The 27478-nt window shown below is 32.6% G+C and overlaps 2 protein-coding genes and 1 long non-coding RNA gene across 4 annotated transcripts; 1 reads left to right on the forward strand and 2 right to left on the reverse strand.

The window, feature by feature from the left end:
* Positions 1-274: 274 nt before the first annotated feature.
* On the reverse strand, positions 275-994 carry LOC120089134 (uncharacterized). The gene is made up of 2 exons (XM_039046551.1): positions 668-994; positions 275-589 (listed from the first exon to the last, which is right to left on the reverse strand). Exons 1-2 carry the CDS (start codon positions 992-994, stop codon positions 275-277), a joined length of 642 nt encoding a protein of 213 aa, XP_038902479.1.
* A 200-nt stretch (positions 995-1194) lies between these two features.
* LOC150033449 (uncharacterized) lies at positions 1195-2536 on the reverse strand. The gene is made up of 4 exons (XM_090306412.1): positions 2048-2536; positions 1724-1949; positions 1451-1601; positions 1195-1357 (listed from the first exon to the last, which is right to left on the reverse strand). The coding sequence occupies exons 1-4, from the start codon at positions 2534-2536 to the stop codon at positions 1195-1197; spliced, it is 1029 nt and encodes a 342-aa protein (XP_090162538.1).
* A 16701-nt stretch (positions 2537-19237) lies between these two features.
* LOC150033450 (uncharacterized) lies at positions 19238-21561 on the forward strand. Of its 2 annotated transcripts, none has more exons than XR_016524007.1 (2): positions 19238-20614; positions 21242-21561. It is a non-coding gene; the product is annotated as an uncharacterized LOC150033450 (long non-coding RNA). The 2 variants fall into 2 exon arrangements; XR_016524008.1 differs by having other exon boundaries at positions 19287-20614; positions 21157-21561.
* The last annotated feature ends 5917 nt before the right edge of the window (positions 21562-27478 follow it).

The following is a 27478-nucleotide window of genomic DNA, read 5'->3' on the forward strand; positions in this document are numbered from 1 at the left end:
ACATGTTTCTTCCTAGTAGACGGAAGTAGTACCTCTTCCATGCGTGTTCTGGTACTGCAAGGAAAAAATCTGTCTTTTGAATGTCTGTGACAACGATGTCAATAAGAGTGACCTGATCATCCTCATCCAGGCCATCAATGTTGTATATGGCATTTACTACTTCCTTCCAATGCCCGAACTTCAGCTTATACTTCTCCTTTTGCCACGATGCAAGTCTACCCATGTGTGTGCTCTGCATTTCAACAATCGATCTCATGATGTCGATCATTTCAGTTTAGAATGATGGCCTCTTCCTCTTACTGCCTCGAGATGACTTGGCTGGTACACTCGCTCTACCTGTAGATTGTTCTGCTGGCTCTTCATCTATTTCATCTTGATTTAATGGTGATTCTGTCTGGCGAACCTCAGGGGTTTGACAGTCCTGTGATCCAAGTCGAATCTCATCTTCAAACTCTCTGAATGCATTCGTCGCCATCACGTATGGGTCCTCACTTGATTTCCCTACTACTCTGTCTTTCCCAAATACGGTGGAGAAGTCATCGTAATGTGGGAATGGCTTGTTCCACATCCTCTTCGCATTGGGATGACTCTGCATTGATACACATACACATTATTAATATTTATATTATAACACGTACCTGTACATTTTTTTTTTCTAGAATCTTACCAGAACCCAAAGATCGAAAATCTCTCTCTCGACCTGGACACATTTGAACTCCTCGTTCCAGTCGAACCCTGACTGACTTAACATCTCTGATACTATGTTGTATTGTTTCTTCAGACTTCTCACCTTGCACTCAATGGTGTTCTGATTCAGTGTGCACCCGGGCACTTTCTCATGCAGAATTCGCTCCAAGTGTTGTAGGTAACCTGGTCGAAACGTCCCATTGTCGGACCTCCAACCGGTCTCCACTAAATACAATAGAGCTTCCACCAACTTAGCGTCCTCCACCTTCGACCATATGTGTTTAGATCTCTTACCATTACTTGTCATTATGCTGCATGCATACGTTTGTTGAATGAAAAGATGCTATAATTAAACACATGTACAAACAAAGGATAAACTGCTGAAATTATATGTTCAATTGTTCACACAGAGTCTTAGCACAAAACATTTTCACGACATACTTGGAATGTTCCATAATTAAATTCCATTCAGTAGTAAAAGAAAAGTAAGCAATGAACATTGAATAATCAGGCTCTTTGCCATTGAGTAAACATTTCGACCACTAAGTCATCCCTGAACTTGGTCCATTCCTCCAATGATTCAGCAAATTCAATATGATCCCCATCAAGACCAACTGATGCAGAACTCTCCTCATCAGGCACGTCAAGCATTACACCGATTCCCATATCCCTTGTGATTAAGTTGTGAATAAGGCAACATGCAGTTATTGTTCGACATTAGACTTGTATTGGGTAGAATGATTTTCCCCTAAGAATAGCCTACTGCCCCTTTAGCAACCCAAACGCTCGCTCGATAACGTTCCTTACTGAATAATGTTTCATGTTAAAAAATTCTTTTGCAGTTGTAAGTGCGTTTCCTGCTCCACGCCAATCGGAGAGATGGTATCGTTCCCTTCTATACGACGCCAAGAATCCTTCAGCGTTGGGGTATCCAGCATCATATAGGTAATAGTATCTTGTACACGTTTCGAAATGTCATGCACATGTGTTGTGGCATGTACACATATTTAAATAACGTATATGGTTATTATAATACCCTTTGGAACCCTCAATCCATACGGTCGTGAAACCGCATCCCTAAGAACCTTTGAATCGGCTGCAGACTCTTCCCACCCTGGAAAAACGAAGACGAACTCCCCATTTTGATCACACACCGCAAGAACGTTTGTGGCAATCTCTCCCTTTCTCGTCCTATATCGAGGTCGATCGAAGACACTAACATTCACTTTAATGTATGTGTTGTCTAGCGCACCTAGACAATTCTATTTCTCTCAAGTGATCAGAATGAATTAAAAAAAAAATCTATCGTTGCATGCATATTTATGACGTATTCATATAACAAACTGAGTACTTTTTGTACCTGAAACCACTTCCATCTTCCATCGGTGCATGTATTTGTGATCAGTTCTGGTTTTCTTAACAAAACAGTTTGAAGTTGTAAGACTGCCCTAAGAATTGCGTTGAAATATCTCAAAACTATCTCACCAGACCTCGAAAAGTTTTTGCGTACCACTCGATTCTTGACATTGTGTGCAAGAATGTGTAGAAATATCACAACCATCTCTTCGACGTCCATACATCTTGTTGGTTCCAAATAACCAGTCGACCGTAGCATATTACATAGAATCGTAAAGGTACGTCTATCTATTCGGGTGCTTTCACGACATGCCAAGTCACTCTCGTAAATTAGGCGAAAGAAGGTCAACTGCCTAATGCAGTGCCTAGCATATGTTGGTTGTTTCTCTATCCTTCGGTAGTTGTTCAATAACGTGGTTACTGTTATGAACAACTGTATTTGAGAGTACGAAATAATTCTCATGATTGAAAAGAGGTCTTCAACAGTATCCATCTTTATAGGGAAAGGGATACACAAGTTGTTCCTGAAAGGGTTATGTATTTGGTGGATTATGTTTCATGATTAAGAAAGAATAGCAAATAATGTCAAGTGTCGGTATTGGGCATATTGGGTTATAGTTTGGATTTATGGTGTTATATCCCAATATACCTATAATAATCTAAAAATACATGTTTTCAAGGGCTTAGTGAGTTTTTTTTCTAAGGATAGGGTTGAGGGTATTTTATTAAGTCTTTTTAAGGGCCCAGTGGGTTCTTTTTTTCTCTCTCTTTCTTATTCTTCTTATTTTTTTTCCCTAGATTAGTTTATGAACAATTTGTATCAACTTCTAAAAACTTGTCATACTCCTAGTTCTTAGGACAACAATTTTTCACCGAAAGATATGTTAAAATGATGTATATAGAAAAAAAATATGCATTTTTCCATACTTTCAAAACTTGGTGAGCTGATTGTATGAATATTGTTGTGCAATATTTTTTTAATTCTTATGTCACCGATTAAGAACTATATTTTTCAAAAATTAAACATTGGTTATAATATTAATACCATCGTTTCATTACAATTACATAATTTTTTTAAAAAAAATCAATTTTGATTGTGAAACGATAGTAAGACATACTAAAATTAATGCTGAAACTAGCTTGATAATAACACACCAAAATGTATAGAATATGTTCTTATTGAAGCTAAAAAAAATGAAATGAACGTATTATTAGGTAAAAAAAATTACATAACAGTACTATTTCACCCATAATTCATAAAAAATTTGAGAAGTTTCAGAGGAGGTGAAAAACAATGAGGATCTCGCTCATGAGGAGGATCTTGCTCATGAGGAGGATCTCGCTCATGAAGATCCACATGAGCGAGATCCTCATTGTTTTTCACCCATTAAAATGAACGTATTATTAGATAAAAAAAAAATTACATAATAGTACTATTTCACCCATAATTCATCAAAAATTTGAGAAGTATCAGATTAAAAAATATAATGTCGCCAACAATTAATAAAAAAATTTGTGAACTAGTATTCTAGAAAAATGTGACCAACAATTAACAAATAACATATTTCCATAAAAAAATAAAAAATAAATAAGTCATAAAAAAAGGAGATACTCTTAACCTCAAAATAACAAACCTCTTCAAACTAATTAGGAATGATTTGTGCAATTAATTTGGACCTCACAAGAAACATAAAATAATGATAGTTAAATTAAAAATAAAATAAAATAAATTGAACTAAGGAGTAACCAATAAAAAATAAATAAATTGAACTAAAGAGTAACTAATAAAAGCATACTTTTTTAGTAGAGAAAGACCGTGGAAATATAAAACGTGGAAAAAGACCGTGGAAATATAGTGGAGAAAGGTAGTAGAAATATAAAATGTAGGAGTGGGAAGTCATCTATAAATAGAAGAGGGAGAAAGAAATGGTTAGAAAAGGGAGAAATAAGTGGTTATTGGAGAGAGTTGAGTGCATTGGAAAAAGAAGTGGTTATTGGAGAGAGTTTGGTGCATTTATTAAATAGTGAAATTAATTTAACCTTATTAATTAAAGAGTGAAGTTAATATAACCTCATTAATTAAAGAGTGAAGTTAATTTAACCTCATTAATTAAAGAGTGAAATTAATTTGAATGTTAGTTGAAAGTAAGTAGCAGCCACATTGGTAGTAAAGTCAAATAAATACAAATAGTAAAGTCAAGTAAATAGAAATAACATATTTCCATAAAAAAAAAAAAAAAAAAAAAAAAAAAAAAAACAATGAGGATCTCGATCATAAGGAGGATCTCGCTTATGAGAATCTTCATGAGCGTGATCCTCCTCATGAGCGAGATCCTCATTTCTAGCGAGATTTCTTTATAAAGCGAGATCTCACAAAATTAGCGAGATTCAGCCCACATTTCTAGCGAGATTTCCTTTTAGAATGAGATCACAAAATTAGCGAGATTCAGTCCACATTTCTAGTAAGATTTCCTTCTAGAGCGAGATCCTCATCACAAAATTAGCGAGATTCAGCCCACATTTCTAGCGAGATTTCCTTCTAAAGCGAGATCCTCATCACAAAATTAGTGAGATTTCACTTGTCGAGGGTTGAAGTTTCGACTTATGTACAACCCTTTATACATATTGTTTCCAAGTTTTTCTTTGTTTGTCGAGTTATGTATGTCGAAACTTCAACCTTCGACAACCCTAATATACATATTGTTTCCAAGTTTTTTTTTGTTTGTCGAGTTCTCAACATTCGACCTCTACATTAATCTAATCCTCAACCCTCGACTTCTAACAAAACAACAATATTTCTCTAATATAAAAGGTCTAATATTTCTCTAATATAATAAGTTTTGAAAACAACCATATTAATATAAAAGGGCTTAATAAACATGGGTAATAAATACCCACCCAACTCAATAACTCATATCCATTTATCAAACACCCCCTTATTGAGATACATGAATGCTACATTATTCGGAGAAAGGAAATATTATAATGAGATTTTTTAATCTTTTGAACTAAAAATGGGATAAAGTTTGAAAAAAATATGGTAGTTTTTTTTGGAGAAAGATAATCATACACCCGGTACACGATTAGGTTTTAATTCAATCAGCGTTGGTGGACTTGGTCAAAGTTATACACGTGGATCGGGTCCATGATTTACCTATATTTTTCCCCGTTTTGATTTTTTTTTAATTTTTAACTATATTAAAAATAAAAAATTGACTTACTAAGTAGTACGTCCCTCTATAAATAATAATAAAAAAAATAGATCTCATGTATATGGTAGAGTCTACTATAGAAAAAGAGAAATTAGTTCTTTAATTTCAAAATAGAAGTTTATATGAAGTTTAAAGATGACCCTTATGGTGCTTATCCCACAGGGATTGTCTTCGTGTGTCTTTAAATTAGCTTCGCATTGTTGTCGTTTTCATCTACGACGAATATATCTTCGATTAGTGTCAACAATATTGAGTTGTCTTGTTTGTTGAATAATACTTTCTACATTAACCAATGTTTAGTCACACATTGAATCCAACTCTGATAAATGGTATTGTACTAAATATTGTTGTACATCTTGGACAAAATTATTCTTGTACAATGGAAAGAAGTAGTATTAAATAATATTCATATCATATATTTGGGAAATGTGAGATAATAAATCTCTTACCATATAGTAATAGTAAGTGTCGTCAGGTAAACATAGTCATTTGATACCGCTGGTCTATTTGTTATTTCTCCCTGTGCACAACGATCATGACGTACACGCCAGTAGGATATATATTCTGCATGAATTTGGCATCAGTCTTGGTCGTACTTACCTCTCAAATCAATCTTGTGTAGTGTCGGGAATGTATAACACAACAAAGGTATCGTTTGTCGCAGACTGAACTATCTTAACATAATCTAAAGGATGCCACGCTACTATATAGAATCATATAAGAGGACTAACGGTCAACTAGATGTCTTGACCATCACAACAATAATTAAGTAGTGATGACCAAATATCTTGTGTGTATAACGTCCAATTATTTTGACAAAAAAGAAAAGAAAAAAGATAATTAGACACTCTAAAAGTTTTTAATATTTATTTATATATACGTTTGTTACCTAATTGTGTATTAGTTTGTCGGATATTTGTCAGTATTCTAGTAACATATTTGCTAACAGTTTAGAGGCAGCTAATACACCACTCCATCTAAAATTATAAAAAAAATACAATGAATTAATATTCTTACATCAAATGATAATGGAATAAATATATAAATGAAATAATACCAACATTGAGTGGATGATGATCTAGGGTCTGTAACTGGACTTGTGGTGCTATAATTTTAAATAGCTCATACTTGTAGTAGTATCAATGGTCTTGCTAATGCTTGTGCATTAGTAGCTTGACAAAGTTCTCTATAAAGCCATGCAAAACAGGCATCACCCCATGAGTACGTACGAGTATCTTCGAAATCAGACAATAGAAGAAGAAACATAAGATGTACTAGAGTGTTCGACTTGTTAGCGAACAAAAATTCTCCAATAAGCTGTATAATGTACGGTCGTGCTTACCTACGTACACTGATGTCGTAGGCATCGGGAGACAATTTTGAAAATTAGGATGCTAACCACAGGATACTCAATCTTGAGCCTTTTAGATCATTTGGTAGAACGCCCAAGAGCTCGTCACAAACAGTTTTTCAATCATATTATGAATCTGTCAAAGGTTCTCCGTCCACTCATAACCCAAACTGAAAAGCAACATCCTACAACGTAATTGTACATTCCCCACAAGGCAGGTGAAATGTATGGGTTTCTAGTGTCCAACGCTCTACTAAAGAAATAATGAGATGTCAATCAAGTTGGATAAATCCAATCTATGCAACCTTAAGAAAACCAGCCTATTGAATGGAAGGAGTAATACGTAGATCAAACGGGATAGTACAAGCATGTTGTGTCAATTCTGAGTACAAAAATGAGTGTTCCTCTTCAAATCTGGTGATTTCAAATATCCTAACCTCCAATCACAATCATTCTTCGACTGTTTTCATCTCACATACCAAATATCTTGAGTTGATTCTACTACGACAATCTCATAGTGTTCTGTCACGCAGTATTTTTTTTACAATAAGTTGTAACTCTTCTTTAGAATCAAATAACATTCCTTTTTTTTTATTATTAAACTAGAATTATCTACACATCTACTCTTTTCCTCCAAAGTTGATCCTCGTTCACAGGTTGAATTAGTAATTTCCCACTCTATTTGTATGAACATCTTTGACCGTACCAACTCAAGATCATTTTCCACAGTTCTATCATTTTCAAATAATTCATCAAGTTTTACATCAATATCACTGTGTCCATCATTTTCAAGTTCAAGAATGACTAAATCTTCTGGACGCATTGACATATTTACTCAAATTTTTACAACTGTTGTAGTTGACAAAAAATATGTTAATAAGATAAAAAAAAAAAAAATTGTTTCCTCTTTTAAGCAATCCAAATAAATTAATACTCCAAAAAATCCAAATATTTTCTTAAATCAGCCCAAATTTAAATGAAAAAAATCAAACACTTCAATTAAATGAAACATTCCAATTGTCACTTTAAAGAAATCCAAGTTATGATACAACCCAAAAAATCTAAAAAAAATGACAGTTCAAGTTATAAAATCGACAGTTAAAGTTATGATATTCAACTACAAAAAATGTAATCAGTTCAAATCTGAGATCTATGGAGTATACACTTAAATCAGTCCAAATGAAAACAAAATAGTAGATTATGAATCATATATTTAAATCAACCCAAATGAAAACAAAATAGTAGATTTGTGGAGAAATATATATTTTTTTATGCATAATCTCATATATTGGAAAAATAAATAAATAAATAAAATTTACCTAAGGCAGACAGCGGCAGAAACAAGATCGACGGACGGCGACAACGACTAATCGGCAGACGATAGAGGCAGTCGGATCGGCGACTGGGAGAGAGGAAGAAAGTTGAAAAGTTTTGGATGAGAAGAAATGAAAGGGGTCGTGGGGTTTATTGGTACTACTAAGTCGTGTACTTGGTACAGGACTTAGGGCAATCATGGACCCCATACAAGATTAGTCCATGCGACAATCTAAGTGTGTCAGGTCACTGCCAGGTGTGGTTGATTCACGTACCCAGAAGGAAGTCGTGTATCAAGTCCACAATTACAAAACTTATTTTTTACAAAAGTTTCAGCCAAACCCAATTATTATTAATTATTATTAAAATAACATTATTTTTTTAAAAATTCCTAAAAATGGGTACTCAGTTTCTTTAACATAATTTTTGTAGAGTACATTTATGTTTCAAGTTTTGGAATGTTTTAAAAATAATGTTATTTTAATAATTATTAATAAAAATAGGGTTGGGCTGAAACTATTGTCAAAAATAGGTTTTGTAATCGTTGACTCCGTACATGATTAGCCTTAAGTCATGTCCCCGGTACACGACTTCCTTTCAAGCACGTGAATCAGTCACACCTGATAGTGACCTGGCACACAGAAACTACCATATGGACAGTCATGCAGCGTTGACCAGGTAATCGTGGATGGGGTCCACGATTACCTTAAGTTGATACACGACTTAGTAGTCCCAATAAACCCCACGACCCCTTCCCTTTCTTCTAATCTAAAACTTTTTAACTTTCTTCCTCTCTCACAACTGTCGATCCATCTATTTTCGTCGTCCGTCAATCTTGTTGCTGCCACCATCTGCCAATGCCATAGGTAAAGTTATTTATTATTATTTTTTTTAATATATAAGACTGTGCATAAAAAATAGAGATTCATCCATATACCTACTATTTTGTTTTCATTTGCGTTGATTTAAATGTATAATCTATAGATCTCGGATTTGGCTTATTACATTTTTCTATAGTTGAATATCATAACTTGGGACTATTGATTTTATAACTTGGACATCTATTTTATTGGAATTTTTCATTTGATTGAAGTGTATTCGAATTTTTTTTATTTGAATTTGGGCTAATTTAAGAAAATATTTGGACTGTTTGAACGGATCATAAGAAAATATTTGGATTGTTTGGAGTATTAATTTATTTGGATTCCTTGAAAGAAGAAACAAACATTTTGTCATTAACATATTTTTTGTCAACTATAATAGTTGTAAAATTTTGAGTAAATATGTCAATGCGTCCTGAAGATTTAGTCATTCTTTAATTTGGAAATGATGGAGACAGTGATATTGTCATATTGATGTAAAACTTGATGAATTATTTGGAAAAGATAGAAGTGGGGAATATGATCTTAAGTTGGTACCATCAGAGATGTTCACCCAAATAGATTGAAAAATTACTAATTCAACCTGTGAATGAGGGTCAACTACGGAGGAAAGGAGTAGATGTGTAGATAATTCTAGTTTAATATAAAAAGGAATGTTATTTGATACTAAAGAAGATTTACAACTTGCGATAAAAAAATACTGTGTGACAAAACACTATGAGATTGTTGTAGTAGAATCAAATCAAGATATTTGGTATGTAAGATGCAAACAGTGGAAGGATGATTGTGATTAGAGGTTACGGGCATGTCGGCGTAAACCTCATAGGATGTTTGAAATCACCAGACTTAATGAGGAGCACTCATGTTTGTACTCAGAATTGACACAGCATGCTTGTACTATCCCGTTTGATCTATGTATTACTTCTTGCGTTCAACAGGCTGGTTTTCTTGAAGTTGCACAGATTGGATTTATCCAACTTGATTGACACCTCATTATACTTTAGTAGAGCGTTAGACACCAGAAACCTACACATTTTACCTGCTTTGTGGGGAATGTACAATTACGTTGCAGGATGTTGCTATTCAATTTGGGTTACGAGTGGATAGAAAATATTTGACAGATTCATTACAATATGATTGAAAAATTGTTAGTGACGAGCTCTTGGACGTTCTACCAGATGATCTGAAAGGCTCAAGATTGAGTATCACGTGGTTAGCTTACCAATTTCCAAAATTTCCTCCCGATGCCGACGACATCAGTGTACGTAGGTATGCACCAGCATACATTATACAACTTATTGGAGGATTTTTATTTACTGACAAGTCGAACACTCTGGTACATCTTATGTTTCTCCCTCTACTGTTTGATTTCAAGCATGCTTGTACATACTTGTAGGGTGGTGCTTGTCTTGCATGGCTTTATAGAGAATTTTTTCGGACTACTAATACACAAACATTAGAAATAGCAAGGTCACTGATGCGTGTATAAGGTTATGATAGATTAAATATTATAGCACCACAAGTCTAGTTATAGGCTTCAAGTCATCGTTCATTTAATGCTAGGTATTATTTCATTTATATATTTATTCCGTTAACATTTTATGTAATTATATAAATTAATTATATTTTTTTTATAATTTTAGATGGAGTGGTGTATTAGCTACCTCTAAATAGTTAGCAAATATGTTGCTATATACCGATAAATATTTGACAGACTGACGCATAATCAGGCAACAAATATATATGTAAATGAGTATTAAAAACTTTTTGGATGTCAAATTATCCTCCCCTTTTTTCGTCAGATTAATTTGATGTCATACACATAAGATATTTAGTCATCACTACTTGATTACTATCGTAATGGTCAAGACATCTGGTTGGTCGTTAGCCATCTTATATGCTTCCATATACAAGAGTGACATCATCTAGATCGTGTGTTGAGACAGTTTGGTATGTGACAAATGGTACCTTCATTGTGCTATACACTTTCGGCACTACACCAGATTGATTTGAGAGGTAAGCACAACCAAGACTGGCGTCGAATTCACGCAGAATATATATCCTACTAGTGTGCACGTCATGATCGTTGTGCACAGAGAGAAATAACAAATGGACCGGTTGTATCATATGACTATTTTTCCTGGTATGATTGAATCACGAGGTGATTTATCACCTCTGATGGCGCTTACTATTACTGCATAGTAAGAGATTTATTATCTTACATTTCTAAATATATGATATGAATTTATTATTTAATATTAATTTTTTTATTGTATAGAATAATTTTGTACAAGATGTACAATAGTATTCAGTATAACACAAAGTTGGATTCAATGTATGACCAAACATTGGTTAACGTAGAAAGTATTGTTCAACAAACAAGACGACTTAATGTTGCTAACACTAATCAAAGATGTATTCATCTTAGACGATAATGACAACAAGGTGAAGCTAATGTAGAGGCACACAAAGATAATCTCTCTGTGGGGTAAGCGTCAGGTGAGCCGTTTTTAAACTTCATGTAAACTTCTATTTTGATATTAAAGAACTAATTTCTCTTTTTCTAAAGGAGACTCTACCATATACATGAGATCTATTTTTTTATTTGTAGATGAGACGTACTACTTAGTCAAGTCAAAATTTTATTTTTAGTATGGCTACAGACTATACAACATAATATAATTAAGTTTAATAATGAAGAAATTTATTAGTTAAAATTTTTAAAAAAAAAACAATCAAAATTGGAAAAAAAAAAAATTTGGCAAATCATGGACCCTGTCCACGAGTATAGCTTTGATCAAATCCACCGGCGCTAACACGGTGTTGACTGGGTTAAAACCTAATCGTGTATCGGGTACATGATTATCCTTCCTTAAAAAACTACCACATTTTTGTTGTTGCATTCCCATTTTATTTTTAAAAATTTCCTTCCATCTACCGCATTTTTTGTCATTAGTTTCAAAAACCACGATATTTTTGAAGTTTATCCTAAGTGTTGCTTTGCTTTTCTGTTTGCTTGTGCTAATGCTTCTTTGATATGAAATAAGAGAAGATACTAAAACAAATTTTCTAGTGTTTAAGATGACTTTAATTAATTAGAAAATCTAATGCAGGTTGCTAGAGAGAATTCTCGAGTGAATTTCAAAACAAGAAAGAACCTATTTGATGCCTTCACTTCATCTGTAAATGATGAAGTATATGGACGCAAAACTATTTTTCAATGTAAAAAAATGACATGAACAAAGTTAAAAGTCTGCAAATGTCAAAGAATATAAAAATGTCCTTAGCTTATATATATGAAAGTGTTAAAGACATTAAGAGAAACCTTCATTTTACAATTAGTGGTAGAAGGTGATAGTTAAAAAAAAAAAAGAATTTAAATTCCTAAACTAGACTTATAATTAAAGGGAAAAAAACTAATTAGAAAGACTTTGTTGGGCTGCCCACTTGATATTCTGAATTATGAAAGCCTAAATGATGAAATGTTGGCCCTTTTTGTTGATCCAAATCGTGATCAAGTTGTTTTGTCCCAAATTAAATTGACTGGTAGAAAACTTGGTCCTCCTTTCTCCACGATCTTTCAGTTGATGTGCAACATGTGGAATGATCCACTAACTTTTGCTTGATGGAAGGAAAAGCTTTGATTTTCTGATGGGAAATTTTCAGAACAATTAATTTCTTTCTCTCTATCGTTTTGCAGAAATCTTTTGCTAACCCTTTCTTTCTTTCTAATTATTTCGAGTGATTTTTGAGAATATGAAGAAGAAGAAGAAGAACATGCAATTTTGTAAAGAGAAAGAAGAGGAAGAGATCTACACGATGATATACGTGGTTCAGCAAACAGTGCTTACATCCACGAAAAGAAAAAGAGTTTTATTCAAGAGTTAAGTCACACTTTTTCTTTACAGATCTTTTAGCTTTCTTGTAAGCGTCTGTAAGTTATTTCTATAAATTGTAGATGATGCATATTTATACATTCTATTTGATACAAATAGTTACAAAAATAAACCGTAAAGAAAAATGTAAAAGCTGTTGAATATTCGGTTGAGTGCTTGAGCTTATTTTACTTTTAGTAGGAAAAAATAAAAGATGTAATTGGATGATTGAGTTGGAAGAAGGTGTGCTAATTGGAAGGAAAGAAGAAGATGACATCAGAAGATCTCTTGGAAGTGAAGTTCTTAACCAAATTCACATCGACATTGAAGGCTGCCTAAAGAACTTCCAGCAATAGATCTTTTCAAACCCCAATGTGGCTAATATCGGCCATTCCATTGCTTGAAACATTTTGCTCATCGATTAGATCTGTACTAAAATAAACACTGAAAAATAGATATTTATAAATACCTTGAAGAACGTAAGAGACCTTGGCGGAATCAGAGTAGTGAGGGAGGGCAAAGCCATTCTTTTCAAGGGCGAGCTTGGAGGCGCCAATGTTTCCTTCATGGAGCATGTGAAGCTCCTTGGGAGGCCAAGAATAATATGAACTTCCATCACCACCATAGAACTTCTTCGGCAATTGAGGGGCCAAATCGATGTCCATAGCTATAGAAAAGAATAAGAAGAAAGCTTACATATGTTTGGAGATGACTTATTTGATAATGACGATTGAGAAGTGATTTGTGAAGTCTCAACTCTCAACCTTAATAATTTATAGTGAAAGGAAAGTATATTTTCGGTGTCGAACCAGATTATAAAAAACCAAACCTAGTTTCGAGTTTGGTGTGAATCAGTATATTTTCAATGATGTTCTTTTTTTTCCTTTTCATTATTATTTATTATGTTATGATCGTTAACTTTGGCTCTAACCTGTGGAAATAGGAATTTTAAATATAGTTTAGTTCCCACATTAATTTATATTTTCGTATAAATTTCCAACAAGTGGTATCAGAACTTTTGGTTCAGGAATCATTGAATCATCAATGCCAAGAGGTTTCGAGGGAATCATGAAATTTAATGGATAAAATTTTGGATATTGGAAGAGGGCAGGTTAAGGATTTCTTAATTTACAACAGATTGCATAAGACATTAAAGGAGAGATCGAGAGGGATATCAGATGAATGTTGTTAGTCTTGTAACCAATGAGACTATTAGAGTGAAGTTGATGGAAGTGCTTATAAATACGTATGACTATCTTAATACTTAAATTTATCTATATCTTAGATTTTTATTTAATTATATATCATTTAACAAAGATGGAGATAAGACGATTAGAGTGGGGCACGGAAGATTTTTGCGTGGTAGTATCGTCAAAAATTCTCAACTAAAATCAATTTCATAAGTCTAAAATTATTTGACGGAAAAGAAAAATCTTTCATGAAAGATTATATGTTTATATTAATCTAAAAAAAGTTTATTTTTTATCCAATATAATAAATTAAACAAAAACAGGTAATTAAAAAATCCAATTATTCATTTATTAGATTACTAAAATTAGAATAAGATATTAAATTGAAAATTTATTTCAAATGGTAAATATTTTAGTTATTTTTTTATATTTAAAAGTAATCCTATTAAATTAGGAAAAAAACTAACGTCTTTTTAAAACACGGTTATAAATTTTAAATTAAAATACTTTGCAATGTTTAAGATATTATATATACTAATTTGTTACCACGAACAATGTTTTGGAAAGTATATAACGTAATTCAATTTCACAAGTTAAAAAAAACAATTTATAGGTAAGAGAGATTAAAATTAATCAGAGTGAAGAGAATAAATTTAGATTAAATTTTAGTTTATAAATAAGTAATTAATTGAAACATAAATGTAATGGAGCCTTGCTCGTTTGCGGCCAAAGGGAAATATTTTCCTACTGGTTCCATTTTGCAGGTTGCTTTGGGACATAGCCCATCTTACAATAGGAGATAAAAGAAATGAAATTCCTTAGTGAAAGCTCGTGAAGGTCGTGTCATTGGTTTCTAATTTCAAAAAATATAAAATAAAAAAAGAATATACATTTAAAATATATTTTACAGGATAAACAATAAATCAAGTCTATAAGCATGTTGTTTTATTGAGAGGAAAGGAAGAAGAAGTACTTATCCTTGTAGAATTATTGTTCTTCACGAAATTCCTCTTCAAGATCACGAACACAGGAACATTTTCCTTTAACATAAAAACACGTCACACTAGTACTTTCTTCAATATAAGACACCACCACTTTGAACCTTTGCTATTCTCAGGATAAAAATAGATGTGTGGTTCTTTAGAGTTTTTCGGGAGATGTAAAGGTTGGAATACTAACTATTTTTTTAGAGAATTTTTAGAGAGAAAAAATCTTGAAATTCAATTTTTCACTTCCACCTTCTATTACATCTGTATTCACCAAAAAGAGATGAATGGGAGGATGGTGAGAGTTTCATAACTTCCCCACGTGAAAAACCAACCAAATAACTCTCTAATAGTGGCGAATTATTAATATTATATATTAATATAATATATAGTATAATATATAATTAATCAATTAACCTTTAACTAATTAACTATATATATTATGCATCTTAATCATATTAAAATTTGATTCTCTCTTATAGCTTATAGTTTTAATATGAATTTCATTCATATAAATAATATTTGAATCTTATTCAAATATTTATCTCTCACATATTATATAATTTTAATTATAAATCATATTTATAATTAACTATACACTTTAATATATCAATATACATTATATTTTATACTAATCATATTAATGTAATTAATATCTTTAATTTCCTTAAATAATTTGAATTTCTAAAAAAATTATCACTACAAGAAATCTAGGCTTTAATGTTGGTTGGAAAAACTAAAAACGGATGTAAAATGTTAATTTCCTAAAAAAAAAAGAAAGTGAATGATTAGTGTTGATTTTAAAACGACGTCGTAGGCCTAACTATAATGTCGGTTCAAAACCGACATTGTAGACGACCCTCTCTTTTGAATCTCAAACAATTTTTTAATTTTCATTTTTTCCCCTCCCTCCCCCATTTTTATTTCTCTCTCAAATTTCAATCAAGGGTTACTTTTCTCTTCTCAAATTTTTTTCAAAATAATGTGTTTTAATATATAATGACAAAAATAGAGTAAGATGGAAACTTTTTCTAAGAATAGGTGTTTGGGAAAACTATTGACAAAATTGGGGTAGTGAAATTGTGTACGGGGTATACGATTGCCATGTGGCAAACTCGTGTACCCGGTACACGAGTACCGTTTAATCGCACCACGTCGGTTGACTGGTTGACCGGTTAGATGCAAACTCGTGGACTCGGTCCACGATTTGCTTTTCTTTTTTTCTTTTTTAAAGTGTGTTGACTAATTTTTTTTTAATTGGAGATGTACAACAATATTAAGACTTTAGGAATGGGTCCACAAATTCCTTCATTATTAAACTTAATTATATATTTAGTCTACAATGAAAGTATAATTATCTAGCACTCATATTAAAAAAATGTCATGATATTAAAGAATATTTACAATTAGTTCTTTAATTTATAATTTGAAAATGAAAGTTTATATGAAATTTAAAAACGACCCCCCTGGCCCTTACCCCTCATCGGTGTGTGTTCGTGTCCCTTTAAATTAGGTTCACCCTGTTGTCATTGTCGTTTACGACGAATACGTCTTCGATCGGTGTCAACAACATTGAGTCGTCTTGTTTGTTGAATAATACCTTCTATATTGGCCAATGTTTGCTAACACATTGAACCCAAGTTTGGTAAGTTGTTCTACACTGAAAATTGTTGAACATCGCCGATAAAATTATTCTGTACAATCAAAAAAATAAATATTAAACAATATTCATATCATATATATGGAAAACGTCTGATTTTAAATCTCTTACCATGCAATAATAGTAAGCACCGTCAGGTGTGATAAATCGCCTCGTGATTGAATTGTACCAGGAAAAGTAGTCGTCCGATACAACTGGCCCATTTGTTAATTCTCTCTGTGCACAACGATCATGTCGTCCATGCCAGTGGATAAATATTCCGCATGGATTCGACGTCAGTCTTGGTCGTGCTTACCTCTCAAATCGATCTGGTGTAATGTTGGGAGTATATAGGACAACGAAGTTATCGTTTGTCACAGACCGAATTATCTCAACACACGATCTGGATGATGTCATTCTACTATATGGAAGCATATAAAAGGGTTAACGGTTAACCATATGTCTTCACCATCACGAAAATAATCAGGTAAGGATGACCAAATCTGTGTATGGCGTCCAAATAATCTGACAAAAAAAAAAGTAAGTATATATCTAAAATGTTTTAAATATTCATTTATATATACATTTGCTACCTGATTCTGCATCAGCATATCAAATATTTTTCTGTACACGAGCAACATATTTGCTGACTGTTCAGAGGTAGCTAATACACCACTCCATCTAAAATTATAAAAAAATACAATTAATTTATATTCTTACATAAAATGGTAACAAAATAAATATATAAATGAAATAATACCTGACACTAAGTGGACGATGATCTGGGGCCTGTAGCTGGACTTGTGGTGCTATAATTGAAAATCTTTCATAAGCCCATACTTGTAGTAGTATCAGTGACCCCACTATTTCCAACGCTTGTGCATTGGAAGCCCGACAAAGTTTTCTATACAACCATGCAAGACATGCACCACCCCACAAGTACGTACCAGCGTGCTCGAAATCAGACAATAATGGGAGGAATATGAGATGCACTAGAGTATTTGACTTGTTAGCAAACAAAAATTCTCCAATAAGCTACATGGTGTATGCTTGTGCATACGTACGTACGCTTATGTTGTCGGCATTGGGAGGTAATTTTGGAAACTGAGATGCCAACCAGGGGATACTCAATCTTGATCCTTTCAGATCACCTGGTAGAACGCCTAAGAGCTCTTCACAAACGTTGTTTCAGTCATACTGTAGTGAACCTGCCAATGGTTTCCTGTCCACTTGTAATCCAAATTGTATGGCAACATCTTGCAATGTAATTGTACACTCCCCACAAGGCAGGTGAAATGTGTGAGTTTCTGGTCTCCAACGTTCAACTAGAGCAGTAATAAGGTGCCAATCAAGCTGGATAAAACCAATTTGTGCAACCCCAAGAAAACCTGTCTGCTGAACATAGGGAATAATGTGGTGATCAAATGGGATAGTATGCTGTGCAGTCGCCTCATTTCTCCTATAACTCAACACTATAGTGGAAGAACTATCTCATACTGATTGTGAATGATGCGTATTTTGTTGGTATAATTGTATAGGATTAGAAGAACCAGGCTCCATTACCTAAGAAGTTCAAATTACTTTACATAATAAAATCCATGATATAAAAGATACATAAAAAGTACATAAAAAGATACAATTATATAAAATAAATTCATTACATAAAAAAAACAATTATATAAAATGAAACAATTACATAAAAAGAATAAATACATAAAAGATACAATTACATGAAAAATTCAAGTACATAAAAAATACAATTACATAAAAAATATAAGTAAAAAAAATACATCTACATATATTTGAACCAAATGCAAACAAAATAATATATATATATATATATGAACCAATCTTCATTTTTATAAACATATATATATATATTTCTACATTCAACCCAACAAATACATAATCCAATGAATTAATCATAAAAAAAATAGCCCAACAAATAGACAAACATAATCATCCAATGAATTAATCATAAAAAAATAGCCCAACAAATAGACAAACATAATCATCCAGAAAAATAGCCAACAAAATCTAATTTCTAAGTTCATAAACTACATTACACAAAATCAGCCCAACAAATAGACAAATATATACATATATTTCTAGATTCAATCCAACAAATAAATCATGGAACCATAAACTACACATTAAGTTCAAAACAACTTAGGGAAAGAATTTTACCACAGAAGCATTCGAACGATTTTGGACGGACGAACAAATGGAGGACGATTCAGATCATTTTGGACGAACGAACAAATAGAGGAAAAATGATACGTTTGGATGCACAAGACGAAAGCAAAATAGGAAGATTTCGGATGATTTTGGATGTAGAAGACGAAACAAAAGAAGCGGAAGATGATTTTGGACGGAAAAGGTAGAAGCACTCAAATGAGGAAGAAGAAGACGCGCGACGCGGTTTAATGGAAGAGGAAGTCTGTACTGGGTACACGACTTAAGGTAATTGTGTACTGGGTACATGATTACTTTAATCAACGCTACATGACTGCCCCGACAGATTGCACGTGCTAGATCGATAGGAACTTGTGTACCCGGTACACGATTTAGGGCTAATCATGTATCGGGTACACGATTAAGTTGTAATCATGTACCCGGTAGGTTTAAAAACTTATTTTTTACAATACTTTCACTCCTATCCTATTTTTGTCATTATATATTAAAAAACATTATTTTAAAAAAAATCTCTCTTTTCTTTGCCGCTGCCCACTTGTCCAGCATAATTGTCACCTCTTAGTCTCCCTCTATCGCTCAACCTCATGACTCATGTCTCTGCCCAACACCCACCTCCATCCTTTGAAGTTCGACTGTTTGACGATCTTCTCTTTGTCTCCCTCTCTCAATCTCTCACGATCCCTATCTCAGATTTACATCGTTCTTTTTAATATGCCTACCGCAAATGAAATTTTGCTATCTTCTATTCATCTTTGTTCTCTTCGTTTCGCTCACTCAGGATCTTCTCTCTTTCTCTGTTGTGGTATCAGTATAACAATGACTGATGATTTTAATCCTATTATAAATTTTTGTTGATTTTGATTAATTTTTCAATTCCCCAAATTTTTGCTATTTCATTTCTTTTTTCCTTTCCATACACATTCTTTCACAAAACCATTTATAGGGTTATTCTGAATAATATTTGATTTCAAGTAAAAGAAGCAAGTGAAATTTTCTATACAATGTAAACTATAAACATGTTTATAAGCAAATTTCTATTGAATTCATCGTTTAGCTTGTAGAATGAGTTTATTAATTATCAAATTGTAGAAGATTTTGACTTTTTTTCTTTTTAATTATGTTGATGTTATTTTGTTCATTTAATTTTGGTTACTACAATTTTTCAAGGACAAAACCAAAAAGGAAGGGGAAAATTCATTATGAACGTTAATTACTCAGCATATTACGTATATTTTACTTTTTCTTATATAAATCCGCAATTTCTATAGATTATGTTAATGGCGTTAATTTGACTTCTCAATTGGTTGTTCTGCTTCTGCCCATAATTTGTTTGTGAAAATGTCTGACTGAATAGTTTTAGTAGAGAGATTGAAATTGTTGGATGGTTAGGGTTGATAATTGAAGTCATTTTCAGCTTGCCCACTTGAAGAAATAACATCTCCCAAACTTGTAGATTAAGCCCTCTGGTTATTGAGATATGTTCAAGCTTTTACTTCTAAGTTGTAATTGTTTCTTGTTTGTACTTCTTCTTTTCTTTCATTTTTTTTAAGTTTACTTTCTGATTTAATCCTCTGCTATTGGGATGTTCTGCAAACCATCAAATAAGATCCATAAATTGGCATCCAATTCTCTCTCTCCATAAATTTTTCCAGAACCAAGCTGATGATGTGCTGAGAATTGGATTCTCCTCCACCTCATTGGGAAGCTTTGGTTTTATCTATTTGAGTTTGTATTGGCTTAATTCTATTATGTTAATGGTTCTTATAGATAAGATGGTTCAAAATTAGTAGGATAATTTTGATTCATTATACTAAATGATGAGAACTCTTGATGATATTGAGGCTTGAATTCAACACTCTAAATCGTTGTTTGATTTTTGTGGGTTATTATCAGGTGTGAGCTTCTAGAGATTGAAAGGGCCAAACAAGTAAGAAAGATGAAGTTTCTTTTTCTTTTTCTTTTTCATAAAAATGAAAAATGATGTGATATTTTATGCAGCAGTTATCAATGAAGCTCCATAACTGATATACCTCTTTTATTTTGCTTAATAGATGTAAGAACTAATTGGATCTTGGTTTCACTATCTCGTTTTCTCTATGATTAGTTCACTTGAAATTAAATAGTGCAGACTTTGGATTGTTAGTGGAGTACATTTTTAGTCTTTGAGTTTTCTTATTCAACTGCATATTTAGAATTAAAGATTTGTTGTTTTCAGTATTTTCTGAACACAGCCTCTTACTTTATTATTTTGGATTGGTATTTTATTGCCCATTTCCTCTCTCAGTTTGTTGTTCCTAATTGGTATTTTATTGCCCATTTTCCCTCTCACTTTATTTTTTCTAATTGGTATTATATTGTCCATTTCCTTGTTATTTATTTTTTCTAATTGGTATTATATTGTCCATTTCCTTGTTATTTATAAGGAAACCTCTTCGTTTGTTCATTTTTAATTTTTCTCTTTCTTGCTAGAATGTTCCTCCGGCTGTATTAGTTTGTTTCTTGAGAGAACATTACTCAGAGTAAGCTGATTTCAAAATTGATGCATTCTTTGCAGCAACCTTAAAGTCAATTCATACGTATATCCAGGCATAAGACCTACAAGATTTACTAGAAGCCTAATCATTGAGTTGAACTTCTTTACATTGTTGAGTTGAGTTGCTAGGTTTGATAACTTTGTTTAGTTTGTGTTTGTAAGTCTATAAGATATATTGTTTATTAGGTTTAAGTCTTATTCTTTAAATTTTAGAGATCTATGTATATATTAGTCAATGTAACTTGTTCATAACTTAGTTAAACAATTTTTCTTTGTTATGAATTAGTTAATTTTTGTATTTGTTGAAAGTTGAGTTGTATATATAACAACAATTAAGATTTTATTTTTGTGCATATATAGATAAAAGAAAAATATTATTGATTTGCACGTGCATAAGAAAAAAAAGTGTATATGTATTTTTGTTTTTTCAATAAAAACACATGACAGACATTTGATAATGAACAATTATTGATAAAAAAAAACAAGTGAAAAACAATATTAAAGATGATGTTCAATGTTGGTTGAAAATCGACATTGAAGATAATATTCAATATCGGTTGAAAATTGACATTGAAGATAATTAGCGTTGAAATCTTGGTCATTTATAATGTCAATTTTAAACCAACATTAAAGACAACCGACATTGAAGACCTTTTATAATACGATCTTCAGTGTCAGTTTTCAACCGACATTGTACCCATATAATATCAGTTTTAAACCGACATTAAAGCCTAGTTTTGTAGTAGCGTATCCCTTGTTTTATCCTAGTGAGCAAGCAAGTGACCTTATGGATCTACAGATTAAAAGCTCCAATAATAGGAGATTAATTAATTAAACTCGTTAATTAAATTAATTAACTTTCATTAATTGTCGATCATTCCACTAAAAATCGATAGTTGCGCTCTTCACACTATAGATATATTTTTGTGTCCATAGATATAACCAATCAACAGTGAGTTGACCTTTCACGAATTTCTCGTAACTACAGTTGGGTCAAATTATTGTTTTACCCTTATAGTTACATCGAACTCCTTAAGTACCAATGGTCTCTCTAATGAACAATTAGTTGTAGTCTAACTATAAACTAGATCCCTCTCTGGTCGATGAAGGCTAAGGCGCCTCATTGTTCAAGACCCAGAATCAGTCCTTCAATTAGTTGTAGTCCAACTATAAACTAGACCCCTTTTTGGCCAATGAGGGGTAAGGTGCCTCATTGTCCAAGATCTAGAATCGACTCTTAAAGGAGCAATTCATGTACTTACCCTTAAGATGGGATAAAGGGAATTCCATTTTGTGTAATTGTGTTTCCATCTCCTCCCTTAGACAAGTCCCCAAAATGGTAAGTCAACGTGTCTAACAACTCTCACCCATACAGATCAAAGGATTGCCCTTATAAGAAAGAGTTCACAGCTTAAACAAGATTAAGGTGAAGTTACCTATGGTCATCCTAGTGAAATGTAAGTCTTTTCAAGTAACAGTGTTATAAAGAGAGAATAATCATTTTGTGGTTTGGTTTTATACAAACTCTTTGTATAGGATACTCTCACCCATAGGTCTTCACACGAACGATTAGGATTGACATTTGTAACACTTAACAACTATTGTAACAATCACAATGGGGGTCGTATCCATGTCACTAGGATAAGACACCTAACCTTATCCATATACCACAAAGCATTTAGGTTATTACTTAAACATGATCCACTTGTATGTCAACCACATACATATTTAAGTTACATAAAATAACCTTGGATCTTAGTTTATTGGATTCAATTAATGCAAACTAAATGTCGAATAAAATAACACTTTATTTTATTAAATAAATAATTTGTGTACAAATAATTTACAAACTACAAAACCCACGAGATTTAGGGCATCAACTCCAAAAATCTCCCATTTATCCTAAAGCTAGTGAGGTGTATAATACAAAGCATAAAAACAGTACACAAAACAATAAACTAGGGCCTAAACTATATCCAGTAACATCTCCCACTAGCCCTAGACAAGATGATACATGTCTCATAGACTTACACTCTCTAGGTGGCCCTCAAATATTTTAGCCATGAAAGCTTTTATAAATGGATCTATAACATTATGCTCCAAAGTGATCTTCGTGACGATCACGTTCCCTTGATGCACAATCTCCTGGATGAAATGATATTTGCGCTTAATGTTCTTTCCTCTCTTATGGCTTCTAGGCTCCCTGAAATTTGCTACATCACACTATTATCACAACAAAGGGTGATGGGCTTTGACATGTCAGGAACAACTTGTATATGTGTCAAAAAATTTATGAGCCATACAACCTCTTTGGTAGCTTCACAAGTAGCTACAGACTCTGACTCCATGGTAGATTCAGTAACGTAGCATTGCTTTGTGCTTCGCCAGACTACACGCTCTCCATTAAAAGTGAACACGATCCTGATGTGAATTTCCTAGAATCCCTATCAATTTGAAAATGTGAGTCAGTGTATCCTGTAATGATCAAATCCTTAGTCTCATACACAAGCATGTAGTCCCTCGTTCTTCGAAGATACTTGAGGATGGCTTTAATTACAATCTAGTGATTAAATCCTGGATTGGACTATTATCTACTGAAAATCCCTACTGCATAGCAAATATCAAATCTATTACATAACATTGCATACATTAGGCCGCCAACAGTTGATGCATATGAAATTCGTCTCATTTTTTCAACCTCTTAAGGAGTCTTAGGACACTATTTCTTAGACAATACAATTCCAAGCCTGAAAGGTAATAAACCCTCTTGAAATTGTGCATCGAATATCTAACAAACATCTTGTCAAGTCCAGTGTTTTATTCTTACAATCCCTGAGACAAGCCCGGTGTTTTATTCTTACAATCCTGATAGTTTAGATCCCTAGAATAAATTGCTCCTCACCCAAATATTTCATTTGGAATTCGGCGGCTAGCAATTGTTTTACATATGTCAATAGACCTATATCATTCTCAATGTGTATGATATCATCCAACTACAACACTAAGAAGTCTACTGAACTGTTGATGATTTTTTTGTAAACATAAGGTTCATTAATATTTTGATCAAAACCATAAGATTTGATCTTAGTATCAAATCTTATATTCCAAGATCGAGAAGCCTGTTTTAATCCATAAAAAGACCGTTTAAGCTTGCAAACCATTTGCTCTTGACCTTGTTTAATGAATCCTTCTGGTTGCTGGATGTAGATGGTCTCCTTAAGATTACCATTTAGAAAGGTAGTCTTGATGTCCACTTACCATATCTCATAGTCATAATATGTGGCAATGGACGAGAATCCGGATAGATTTGACCATAACAACAAGTGAGAAAGTTTCCTCATCGTCCACTCCTTCAACTTAGGTATAACCTTTTGCCACTAGTCTAGCCTTAAAGGTTTTCATTTTACCATCTACATCTCTTTTCCTCTTATAGATTCATTTGGTCTATAAGATCCCAGACAGAACTAAATTACATAGACTCAATTTCGAGATCCATAACCTTACCCATTCATCTTTGTCCACATCATTCATGGCCTAATCATAGGTCATTGGATTCTCAATGTTGCCATCTGATATGACGGTTAAGATTTTTGTTAAACACATATAGCAAATAGGTTGGTTCATAACCCTCCCACTATGTCGAGGCATCCTCAGCTCTTGAGGTGAATCAACATCAACAACTCTTATTGATGTACTAGTCTCTTCAATAACTCTTGTTGATGTTTCAGTAGTTTCACTGGAAAGTTCATTCAATACGATCGTATTGCACAGTTTATGCTCCGTGACGTGGCCCTCTTCAAAAAATGTATAATTTGTTGACACATACTTTATTTTCTTTAGGATCATAGAAGTAACCACCTCTCTTTTCCTTAGGATAGCCTACAAATAGGCATATTTTTTAATGTGATTCCAATTTCTTTGTATTTACCTTAAGCACGTGTGTTGGACAACCTTAGATCCTGAAATATCGTAAACTACCTTCACAACTGTTCAATAGTTCCAAAGGAATTTCATAAACACTTTTAGACAGAACACGGTTCAAAATATAAACTGCAGTCATTACTATATAACCTCAAATCAAATCAAGTAATTGAGTGTACCTCATCGTAGACAGAACCATGTTCAACAAGGTTCTATTTCTCCTTTCTGATACACCATTTTGTTGAGGTGTATCAGGTATTGTAAGTTAGGATACGATCCATGTTCTATCATATATTTTTGAAATCTTAAATCCACATACCCTCCACCTCGATCTGATTGAAGTGTTTTAATTGTTTTACTTAATGAATTCTCAACCTTGGCCTTTTACTCTTTAAACTTATCTAGAGCTTTAGACTTATATTGCATAGATAAATATACTCATATATTTAATATGAAGGAATGAAATATCATACAACAGAAGACTATATAATTAATAAACACTTAAACTACATCTAATTTGAGTTTTAAGCATGTTGATCATATGATATTTAAAATAGGGTTTGAAACACATATTACCTTTGAAGATTCCTCTACGAAATCATATGAAAAACACCAAGATAGAGCTTGAATCACCGAGAGGACTACCACCGATATCTTATCTATTATGCTCAAGCTGGAATATGTGGTGGAAACAGTTGAACAAGTTGAATTGATAAAGAACGAGAGTAGGATTTTCAGGTTAACAATTTAGAAAATATATTTCAGCATTCTCGTTGATGTTCATGCATGGAGCTTCAATATATAGGTAAAAAACATGAAAATGTATATGGTTGCATGTTGGGCAGCTCCAGCTTGAAGATCATCACCAAGAAAAATTGAAATTTGATGATATTCCATTAATCAAATTATAATTAATTTAAATAAAACTAATTTTAATTAATTTTTTAATAATATTAATTTAATATCTAAATATTAAATTAATAACATATTAATATCACCAATGAATCAAATTTATGTTTAAATCATAATTTAAATTACAAAATATTTTTCAATTCCATTTAATTTCAATTAAATTAAACGATTATAATTGTATCATATACAATCAATCGAAAAACCCTAAAAAAATGAATTTGAACATTTCAAATTCATAACCCTAATTTCATACATCAATACTCAATTTGTTAATCCAATTAAATAAGCTAGTAGAGGGACCTAATGAACCTACAGATCATGAGCTCCAATGATCTGTAATTAATTCGTTAAAACTCTTTAATCGAATTAATTACTATTCATTAACTATCAAGACACACCACTATAGCTCGATAGTTGCACTCTCCTCACTGTAGATATATTTATGTCCATATAAACCATAATTAATAAGTCAATCCTTCACAGGTTGTTCATAATTACAGCTGGGTCAAAAATTATTGTTTCACCCCTGTAAATACATCTCATGCCTTAAGTTCTCACTGACACTATAATGAATAATTCGATTCATAATACTACTTATGGATCATGTCATTATCTATCATGAGAAGACAGGCCCCGATTGTTCAAGACCTGGAATCAGTACTTAAGAGAACAATCAATCTGCTAACCCTAAAATGGGCAGGAGTGAATTCCATCTTGCAGGGCTATGTCCCCAGCTATTCATCCGGTCTTATCCCCAAAATGGAAGGTTTATTGAGTAGTGTTTTTGGACTACTCTCACCCATGCAAATCAAAGAATAATCTTGAATAAACAGGAGTTCATAGCTAGCTCAAGATTAAGACCAAGTTATCGTAGGTTACCTTAAGTATGAAGTAGTCAGTTTTAATAGTAAACGGTCATTATAAAGAAAAGTGACTATTTCTTGGTTCAATCTACATGCAAACTCATTGCATAGGACGCCTCCACTTACATGTCTCTACATGAATGATCTGTGGATCATATCATTTGTGTTACCTGTACAAAATGGGTTGCATCCAATAGTGTTACCAGGATGAAATACTCAATTTCATCCATATACTTATAAACCATTTAGGCTATATACTATTAACTTGATCTTGTTTATGTCACCACATAAAGTTAAAGTATTCATACTATAGTCATGGATATATTTATTAGATTTTAATAATAGAATGCAAAGTCAACAACTTTATTGAATAAAATACTCAATATATTTTATTGATAAATAGAATGTTCAACACAAAATTTACGAACTGCGAGATCTAGGACATTCCCAACAGAATAATCATCTATGAAAGAAATAAAGTATTCACACCCTCCTTTTGCCTTAACATTCCTAGGACCACATAGTTTTGAATCTATAAGTTCTAAGGGCTCTCAATCCTATT

Source organism: Benincasa hispida, chromosome 10 (genome assembly GCF_027475165.1).
Source record: "Benincasa hispida cultivar pf3 chromosome 10, pf3_genome.v1.1, whole genome shotgun sequence".
In the NCBI taxonomy this organism is placed as follows: domain Eukaryota; kingdom Viridiplantae; phylum Streptophyta; class Magnoliopsida; order Cucurbitales; family Cucurbitaceae; genus Benincasa; species Benincasa hispida.